The 10,415-nt window shown below is 43.2% G+C and overlaps 1 protein-coding gene across 2 annotated transcripts; it reads right to left on the reverse strand.

Annotated features, from left to right (window-relative positions):
* Positions 1-927: 927 nt before the first annotated feature.
* On the reverse strand, positions 928-10,407 carry LOC5507258. 2 transcript variants are annotated; one of them, XM_032375793.2, is made up of 10 exons: positions 10,045-10,407; positions 7,686-8,092; positions 7,004-7,304; positions 6,574-6,708; positions 5,710-5,781; positions 5,229-5,367; positions 4,453-4,627; positions 3,983-4,087; positions 3,703-3,901; positions 928-2,982 (listed from the first exon to the last, which is right to left on the reverse strand). In XM_032375793.2, exons 1-10 carry the CDS (start codon positions 10,379-10,381, stop codon positions 2,108-2,110), a joined length of 2,745 nt encoding a protein of 914 aa, XP_032231684.2. In that variant the 5' UTR covers positions 10,382-10,407; the 3' UTR covers positions 928-2,107. The 2 variants fall into 2 exon arrangements, with proteins under 2 accessions (XP_032231684.2, XP_032231683.2); XM_032375792.2 differs by having other exon boundaries at positions 7,686-8,095; positions 10,045-10,406.
* Positions 10,408-10,415: the final 8 nt, after the last annotated feature.

Consider the following 10,415-nt stretch of genomic DNA (forward strand, 5'->3'; position numbering starts at 1 on the left):
GGACGCGAGATGTTAAGGATAATGAAAAGGGTCGTCGACCGGTTCTCGTATAATGCGCCGTGACGGGCGAATATTTAACAAAATATTGCGAATAAAACATCGTTTTAAAGCTGAATAAACGTAGATCACGACCATATATCTACATTTAGCGATTTGTTAATACTGTATGTTGCACGCCCCGAAAACTGACAAAACAAGTGGTGTTATCAAGCTATTGGACCACAGGGTTACCATATGAAACCGGCTCAATCGTAGAGTATCAATCAGCACAAAACACACACCGAAATCGTATCTGCGAATTTTGATTGGTTGTTTTGTTTCAAAGGAAATGGTTTTCAAAGTCGTATGACGTTTTGTTACCCGATCTTTATTACATAAAAGTTTATAACTTGGCAAAAAGAAGGACTCTCGAAAATCACAGACACGATATTCATCTCAAGTTATCGACTAAGACAATGCTTTAAACACGAACTCTCTACGATGAATTCCGTTGGTCAAAAAGCTTCTTAAAGCATACAGATTGATACCCTGGGTTCCAGAGGCTGACCATCCGCTTTTCCCAGCATGCTAGGGGGCGGGGGTTGAAATACTTCATCCAGCGCCGACCAATCACGAGCAAGCTCCCCGGTGATAAGAAGAGCGATTGCTTACATATTACTTGCTTACATAAGTCGATTTGCGTTAGAAAATTCAACATTCAACGTTTAGGCCAGCTCTACCTCCCATGGAGATAGCATAAAAAGTACCTATAACTTTCGCGGCGATGCGCAACACATCGTAGACAACTCTTATGATTTATGTATTTCCATCTAAATTGAAAAAAAAAAAAAAACAGGTAGTATTAAAAGTACAAAAGTTTAGAAAGGTCTTTGGTGAAAGCTAATATTAAGCTTTAGGACCATGAACAATATAATACAAGACTTCAAGTAGCCAAACAGCAAGTCATGTTGATAGAAGTAGTAACTGGGTGGTTATAACCTCTATTTTTAGGATCAGAAATAGCAGTACAAAGTTGTGATGGTTTTCAATCTATAGGATTTCCTTAGTGTCAAGAAAATTTAAGATAAATCATTTTTGATCGCCGCCCATTTTGAAGTCTCTTGGTTTAAACCCACTAAATCTACTTTGAAAAGAAGCCTTTCTTTGTAGAGGGAAATTGATAAGAGTCGCTTTTTTAATGTACTGTCATTCAAGTCACGTCTATATAAATTATCAGGGGCGGATCTAGCTTTTCGCTTAAGGGGGGGATGGTTGGTTCAGTGACAAAGGGGGGCGAGGGCAATTTTCTTTGATGCTATGGCTTTCTGAACACAACTGACCACAGTAGCGGATCTACGGGGGTGGGGAAGGGGTAACTTTATTATGGTTTGCATTATGGCAGTGCGTTCTACGCTACGAGGGTTCAATGTAATGAAAAGTAAAGAAGAAAAACCACCCCCACCCCCATCCCTTCCTTAGCAAAAAGCTAGATCCGCCCCTAAACAACCATGTGTCACGCAACAATTATCGTGACATTGTCATAGTGACCGTAAGATACGTAACGCAACACTGATCGTGTCACTGGCACAGTGACCAGCCAATGTGTCACGCAACAATTATCGTGACATTGTCATAGTGACCGTAAGATACGTCACGCAAAACTGATCGTGTCATTGGCACGGTGACCAGCCGATGTGTCACGCAACAATTATCGTGACATTGTCATAGTGACCGTAAGAAACGTCACGCAAAACTGATCGTGTCATTGGCACGTTGACCAGCCGATGTGTCACGCAACAATTATCGTGACATTGTCATAGTGACCGTAAGATACGTCACGCAACACTGATCGTGTCATTGGCACGGTGACCAGCCGATTTGTCACGCAATAATTATCGTCACATTGTCATAATGACCGTAAGATACGTCACGCAACACTGATCGTGCCATTGGCACGGTGACCAGCCGATGTGTCACGCAACAATTATCGTCACATTGTCATAATGACCGTAAGATACGTCACGCAACACTGATCGTGCCATTGGCACGGTGACCAGCCGATGTGTCACGCAACAATTATCGTGAGATTGTTAAGTCGACCGTCAATAGATGTCTCACAAAAAACTATCTAATGCATCGCATTCTCGACGGTTGAGGTGACTACCGGTATAGTCACCACCTGTTGCTGCACGCCCGACACAGAGCTTAACAGTTGGAACGCGTCAGCGGAAGTCAAGAACGTGTCCGTGGTCAGCGATGCTGCCTGGGAAGCGGATAAGTGGGCAGGGATAGTGACAGTAAGAACGTTGGAAAGAGCATTGTTGGAGACGCTTGGCTGGGATCCCTGTGGCGACGCTCCATCCGGTTGCGCCGCCCTAAGTTGCGAGTGTTGCTGCACCACGTGCAACTCCTGTGGTTGTTGCGTGGTCTGTTGCGAGGTTGTTGCATGCGCCTGTACCTGGCTGAACACTTGTTGGAAGTTCTGCGCCAGCTGTTGCTGTTGCGCCGCCTGTTGCAGTTGCTGCTGGGTCTGTTGCAGTTGTTGCTGTAGCTGCTGTTGCTGTTGTTGCAGCTGTAGCTGCTGTAGTTGCAGCTGTTGTATCTGCTGTTGGTACTGCGACTGTTGTTGTTGTAACTGCGCTTGGACCTGCTGAGGGTTCGCTATTTGCTGCAGCTGAATCGTTCCACCGCTGGTCAGAGTGACCGTGGGCAGCTGAGACTGCGCCAGCTGCGTTGTCATGGGTGACGTTGTTGGCATGGGTAAAGTTGTTGATAAAGAAGAGGGGATTATGATAGCAGATAGGGCGGCTCCGCTATTGCTTGGCTGTAGAAGGCTTGTAATCTGTGGATTGACTTGTTGGATCTGCTGAAGAGCCAGCTGCTGTACGGCCTCAACCTGTGAAACCTGTTGCGGAACCGGTTTGGCAGGTTTGGGTTTTCTCGGTTTGGGGTGCTCTTGCCACCATTTTATGAGTCCGTGCACAGGAGGATCGCGAACCCCACCTGAAAAAATGTACAAGAAAATAATAACCAATTGTGGACTTTACAGGGATGTTAAATGGGTAGTTTTATAAAGGGCCTAAAAGTGCGTGTACACCTATTTCAATTAAGTTTGACTTTAAAATGGAAAACTGCGAATGCCTGAAACCAGTTGCTATGGAGAATACAACCATTTTATGCGTTTATAACAGTCAGTGTATATTTTGTCTCCAGTGAGGCACCATACGGTAAATGAATACATTCATTTAAGCAAACAAGATTGTTTATCCAGCCTTCTTGGGCCATTTGCCATATTCGTGTTGTCGACCTCATATAACATAGGTGTATATGGTTGAAGGGGAGGGGAGTAGATGAATCTACAGATGCAGATGGGGGAGGATGTTGTTTGGGAATCAATTTTTTGGGTGTAAACGCTTCACTCAAGTAGAACACTCATTATCAGATAATAATCATTTTTACATCTCTTACATGACGCACAGTTTTACTCGTTCGAATCATTTTAAAGGCAAAATGTCTGTTGTTTGAGTAACCAACTGTATGCCAATGCTGAACCTTTGAAACCATAAAGCCAAGTCCGTAGCTAGCAAGGGAGCGGTACGAAGGAAGGGGGGGGCTGCCCCCTTAGAAAAGCGGGAATTTACAAAAGGCATATAAAAAATACTGTCATCCTCGGGGACCCAGGGAGACACAAAGCAAAATAGTTCAAAATCTCTAGTTACCTACCTGTCTCCTTCATTTGCTCGTTGACGCGTCCTATGGTGCTATGACTACAGCCCGTCACCCACGAGATGAACTTGTAACAGTTGGACCGAGCGCCGCCCGACGGCGTCAGCATCTCGGCGAGCACTCGGCGAGCTTCCGTCTGTCCGGAGGTGGCCCGATCGCGCCAGTTCTGGATTAACTTGAGGTGCGTCAGAACGATCTATGAAATTGTACACATATTGAAGCCAATCACGCTGCCAAATTAGGTCCAGCTAGATATATGATAACGAAAAACACTAACCATTACGCAGTTGTCAACACAGCACCTCTCGTTATGTAGTTCCTCAAGAGGCTTCAGTTTACCGAGCGCGGCTTTTCCTTTTTGTCGCTTTATCCGTACAGATTTCTATAACAGAAGACACATGTCACTCACTGAAGTGAATATCACCATTTGTGACCATCACTTCCCCTTGCAAAGTGAATCCCATTAACGCACTGAACATAGCATAAGGTTAAGATAATGGGTAACTATATACAGTAAATTTTGAGTGTTCTGATAATGTAAGGATAATCTATACTTCGATAACGGAAGACGTACTCTAGGATATGTACTGATTTTCCCAAATTCTAAGCTGTTTGGAGAATCTCTCGTTCGATGACGTCAAGGAAAGATGTACGTTTTGATTTTTTATTTAATTTCTCACTAGCTCTACAAATGACAAGTATACTAATGCTTTAAGGAGAACGTCGAAAACGGAAGTGAAAACGTACGCTGGGATCAGTCTTGAGTTTTTTGTGTAAAAAGTTGTTGGAGTAAAGAAGGACTCTTTGAGTGGCTCGCTCGCAAAGTTTGATTGTGTCGCGTAGGTAGACTCTCTTCTCCAGCACGAAGTCTTCGTATTCCTTGGATTTCCTTTGACCATTGCCCAGCCCAATATTCCGTACACTGCAACAAGAGAATATGCAATGAGATTAACAAAGGGATTTTGTTTAGCAAAATTTTTACCACTGTCACTGTATTGCGTTTTTGAGCGCTATCTAAAATCCTTTTGTTTCACTAGCGAAGTTGGCAGAAAGGGAAAAGGAAAAGTAAATAAGCGAGAAAGAGACGAGTGGAGAAGAAAGTTATAGAGCGGCTTTTTTTCTTCCACTGCTTGCGTCTCCTACGGTGGTCACCAGCCATGTACGCAATGCAACGCGCGCTACCGTGACCACCTTGACATCTTTGTGAAGTGAGTCAAGCACGATACGAAACATGTCAACTTTAGTAAACCAGGGTGGCAAAGATATGCTTCAGCGCTCAATAAAACACGACCAGATCCTCCTAGTTATTATATGTTGAACATATGCGATTATTGTCAACTGAAAACTGTGGCTTTTGCATTCTGATTCACCGTTCCTCTATATAGAAATGATGCAACAACCACCAGAATCCTTTTCTTTCCAAGACTTCAACTCGCTTGGAGAAAGTAAACGGATAATGGCGTCACGCCAATCGTATGGTTTCTAAATACTATACTAATCTTTTGAGGATGATTGGCGAGTACCGTTTAGATTTCCCGCCTGTGGTTGTCTTAGTGACGGTAGATGTGACGTCATAGCATTTCAATTGACTCAGCTCCCTGGCTTTCTTCAGAAGCTGCAGTAGGTCAGCGGCACGACCGCGGGACTCTGTGAAGTCGTTACCTAGAAGGGATACGGGCAGAGGATGAATGAAAATGAAAGACACAGAGTACACAGCAAGGGAGAGGGACTGTTAAGTCGTTAGCTGAAAGCGTCATGGGATGAATGGGGGTGAATGGGATGAAGACATAAAATACATAGTAGGGCAGAGGGACCATAAAGTCGTTACTTTTAAGCAATAAGGGTAAATGGGTGTGGATGGCAAGCGCTGGGGCTTAGTGGGGTGGGGCAGGGGAGGGGGTTAGGGGTGGTATTCCACATATTTCTTTTCCACAAAGTTTTTTACTAAAAAAACACGTGATTGACAAAAGTATATACAAGAAATAAGTACAGGTATCTTCTTACCTTCTCCTAGAATGTACGTTTGTAGACAGCCGCAAGGCTTGGTCTTGAAATGAGGGCAAGCAAGTCTTTCGGCTGGATTAAAAAGAATGTTGATTTAATGATTACAATGTTTTGATGGGAAAGTCTACGAGCAGGTTAGCCGAGGTTTCTTGTACTGCGAGGGCCTCTATAGCCACTCATCGCTATATACACACAGTGGTGTAGTCCATTCCATTGCCAAACATCTCAGGTTGGTTAGAACATTGACATTCGAACGTGTATTTTCATGTGAACGCGCCTTTCAGTTTTTAACAATTCTTCCTCGTAGATAGAGTAAGCTATACACCTTTTTCTAATAGAACCTTTTTTTATGATAAGGTTCAGGCCGAGATTTAACCAAATCTTAAGAACATGCCGAGACTCAGATAGCAGAATTTTTAGTCCAGTGTTTTTTGTTTGTTATTTGTTTATATCCTTAGTATGGTTGGGTATTGTTGAACCGATTTGTAGTCCAAGAAAAATCCAGGCCCGTACCTAAGGGGGGGGGGGGGGGTCCGAACGCACCCCCCATAATGTTCGAAAGTCCACTTTCGGTTCTCAATAGACGTGCTTTTTGTAGACAAAACTATAAAGCATAAGCTAGGTCACTCTGGTATGTCACCATCCATAAGTCAGACTTTTAAGTAGCCAAATCCAGCAATAAACGAGATCCTGCAAAGGCATAAAAAGTCCCTTTTCGTTCTTTCAGGGGTGGTCAGATTTTTATCAGAGAACTCCCCCCCCCCCCCCACCGGGAAAAATTAGGTCCATTTTTTCGGTTCTAGCACCCCCCCCCCCCCCCCCCCCCAAGAACAATCCTGGTTACGGACCTGTAATCGCACTCACCATCCGGGTCCCCCAGCCCGTCCACCAGGGATAAAGCAAAAGCCCGAGCTTCCTCCAAATACTTAGTCTTCTCCTCAGGGTTCACCTGGCTCCTGGATTCTTTGGGGAGCTTCTTTGGACGGCCAAACGACAATCCTTAAAGGAAGTGGGGTCAAGTTTTAATATGCAAACCAAGAGCACCCCACACACTTTTTACTTCACGTTTAAAAGTTTTCGAAGCCCACATTTTCAGGATCTTTTTTCTAAGAGTGATCAACATAATCTCCCAAGCCTTAAATTGACAGATCATTTTGCGAAAGGTGATGTATGGCAGAAGTACCCCCATACCCCCGACTCCCAACATATAAGTGCTACTTCCCGCTTTACGTTTTTAAACATTGGTGCTACCCTTTGGCAAATACGGCCTCATCCCTGCCTTGGTAACACATACCACATGCATTGCAAAGAGTCAGCCTCTTGCCAGTCTGCGGGTCCACTTTGTGCCGTGGGCTGGGCTGCTGGGGGGTTGTCTTTAATCGGTTGCCACGCCTTGAAGGGTTTGTGACATAAGGGGATTCACACAGGTCACATTTGAATGGCTGCTCAGGAAGACGACTGACAGTTGTGCTAAGCTGACGTGGACGCCTCTTTTTCTTCTTGACTTTGGGCACGTTTTCAGGGGATTTCGATCTGGCAGGCTTTCTCTTGCGATCACTTTTTCTCAAGTCATTCCCAAGGTCTCCCGATTCATCCTGAGTAATCAAAATGAAAGAAAGTTATAAAATATGAATACATAAACTCCTTTTTAAACTTATGCCAAAATATACTTTTAACTAAAACCGTCCTATTAGCACGATAGGAAATATTGCACCACCTCAAAGAATATCACTCGCGGATTCTTTTAACTATTGTGAGTTAAAAGAAAAAATCGATAGCCGCAGCATTCTAGAGCATAAACTCCCAGTTGAAAAGTGCTTGCGAGCTGATTTTCAGAGGAAAAAAAAAAAAAAATTGCCCAATGTATTTTGGTCAGCATTAGACGGGATTTCCGAGGTTGGGGGAAGTAAGGGAGTTCTCTGCATATGATAAATGAATCTTCCCTGGAATCACACATTGTTAATATTTGAGTTCACCTCATTGGCTTCAGGATTCATACTTCCTTCCATCCCCAGCTGCTGCTGCACATCATGGTAAGCAGCCATGACTGGAATACTCAGATTCGACATGCTTCCATCTGTAGATTCCTCCATATCTTGGTGCCCATTGGTCTCGAACATTGCACCAATGGAGCCACCAAAGCTTTCATTCAGGGAATTATGAGTTAGGGTAGAGGCAGAGGTCACAGACTCTATGGCAGCCTCAAGTAATGAGGAACTGGGTCCATCGTCATCGTGTGTGTCTTGGCTCAGGCTTTGGTCTGTTGGGTGGTCTTCATGGGTGGTGAATTCCTGGTTGGTACTGTCACGACTTTGGCAGGCAGTCTGGACAAGAGTGTCCAGAGCAGATGTTTGCAGGTGTGAATTGTTATGAGGGGTCTCATCTTCTAGAAAAACAAAGTGTAGGGAGTTAAGGACAGGGAGTTGTTTGGGGTGGCAGACCCTTGGCGACCAAAAGGTGAATAATTTCTTATTTAGGAATCTTCAAATACTATGCTTTTACATTTGATACCTATCACTGCCCCCCCCCCCTCCCCCCCCCCCCCCCCCCCCCCCACACACACACAAACACAACCAATTTTGGGAACGCACCTGGGAGTGGTTCCCAATCACGAATAATAGTTACAATTTCAAGGTTTACAGTGTTAGAAAAGTGTTTTTCATGACTTAATGTTTTTTAAATGACCGAAAATATGAAAGCAGAATGTGAAACCAATTAATAAAAACCCATAAACATGATTAGAAGTAGAAGCAATATCACTACATTTCTTTACTTCACCAATTGTTTAGCACCATAATCTCTTCCCTATGTGGACAATCAAGTACATTGTCAGCATTTGCTGAGGGGGGAAGGATGGGGGTGAGGTGAGAGGTGCCCGGTCACAGATATTATAAGAAAAAAGAATAAAATTTGATGATTCTTTAAATCTTTCAACAAGAAATGGCCCACCTTTTGGCAGTCAAGGGGTGCTTATATCCTCCGTACACCACTAGCTACATGCCTATTATTGAGGTCTTATTTGGAAGCACCTCCTTATTAAACAATCTTGCCACTATCCAGCAAACTTGCGGATAATGAAACAGCATTGACAGAGGTAAATATGACATAGCTGCATTGTTTCTTTAAATTTCTTTTTCATTGTCTTCAGGCCCTTCACAGTGTTCCACAAACCACTAGTGGTTATGGAGAAAATGAGTTGTGAATAAATAAAACTCTGTCGCCATCCAGAAAGACAAAGGCTTGAGGTCGGAATTTGACTAGTCAGTTATTGTCCTGATATGGTTAATTAAACTGTTGTTTTATCTTTGTTGTGTCTTGTTTCCATTTCACACAATAGAATGCTGATAATAAGGCAAAGTTTTGATATCTTGCGCTTATTGCTGTGACCACTGTTTTCCACAGCTTAATGATACCCTTATGCTGCGTGTTTTTGATTGCATTGGGGCTAATGCATGTGTCACAAGTAAAACTTGGCTTTAGCAGCGGCGTAGCCGGAATTTTTAACAGGAGGGGGCCCAAATGGGACTTAAAAGGCATTTTCTCCTGTATTTTAGATAATGTCTCACATTTACTGTATTTTTGGCTGCTAAAAGGGGGGGCCATGGCCCCCTAGGCCACCCCCCAGGCTACGCCCCTGCTTTAGGACCCCTTTCATAGTTTTAGCTACTACAGAAGGGAAGCCTTAATAGGCGTATCTAAATTATTGAACCGTTCTGAATCATTATTGAGAAAGAGGCTTCATTCACTTAATTACAAAAAAAAGCTTTCTTTTTGTAGACTCTGATTCCCCTCTCTGAGCCTGGACTTTTATTAATGTAGTAAGCACTGTACAAAAATAGAAAGGCTTATTTTGTGTGATATGATGTGATTAAATGTGTGGTATTCAATGATAAGGTCCTTTGCTTTGGCTTTGTTTTGGCTACCGCTCTTCGGCTACTACAAGGGAAGCCGTGAACTGTCAACTACTTGTTTAGGAATGATAAATACTGAACAATTGAACCGTGGATCGTGTTTCCCCTGCCTGGAAAGATTAGCACAGTGTCGTCTGAAATCCTGAAGTTGGATTTCTTCTCCAAAGAAGCAATGCCGTATGATATAAAAATAACACGTTTTTGTTCAACCTTTTGACAAAATGGCCGCAAAACGACAATGGCCTACACGTTGATAGTATTTCTTGTAACTCCTGGTTCATGTGAAGCCTTTAAAACATCGCTTGACTGTCAAAGAATCTTCGCAACCGGCCTTACATCGGGGATGCTTTGAAAGAAATGTGTATTTTCAATTCTCCCTTTGAAAACTATTGCCGCCCTTTAGAGAGAATCTGGGTTTTCATACCTTGTGTGTTATCCAAATTGCAAGATGATTCTTGGGAAATTGAAGAATTTTCATTATCTACACAGTCTTGGTTGGAACGATATGTGTTTTGAAGCTCTTCAGGTGCGGTGTCTTTATCTGTTTCATAGCTTTCTTGGGGATTTTGTGGAATGCTTCCTGAAACAACGGACTCTTCTGTAGTCGCCATCTTTGAAAGCTCTTCCGGGATGACTTCGGAAAGTTTCGGAAAAACTCGGTGCATAATCGTGAGTATTTCGTTACCTTCCAATTTTACCTCGAAGTTACCCCTGAACTCTCTGGAAAAATTAAAGGTGATGTTATGAAATTGGATATTCATTTTTATAAGATGTTTTATAATAATATAAAGTAAT

The sequence above is a fragment of the Nematostella vectensis genome, chromosome 8 (genome assembly GCF_932526225.1).
Source record: "Nematostella vectensis chromosome 8, jaNemVect1.1, whole genome shotgun sequence".
NCBI lineage: Eukaryota > Metazoa > Cnidaria > Anthozoa > Actiniaria > Edwardsiidae > Nematostella > Nematostella vectensis.

Coding starts and splice junctions, on each gene's coding strand:
- LOC5507258 (XM_032375792.2), bottom strand. CDS start 10,381: ATGAATATCCAATTTCATAACATCACCTTTAATTTTTCCAGAGAGTTC. Junction 5,368..5,709: donor AACGTACATTCTAGGAGAAG/GTAAGAAGATAC, acceptor TATCCCTTCTAG/GTAACGACTTCACAGAGTCC. Junction 4,628..5,228: donor ACAGGCGGGAAATCTAAACG/GTACTCGCCAAT, acceptor CTCTTGTTGCAG/TGTACGGAATATTGGGCTGG.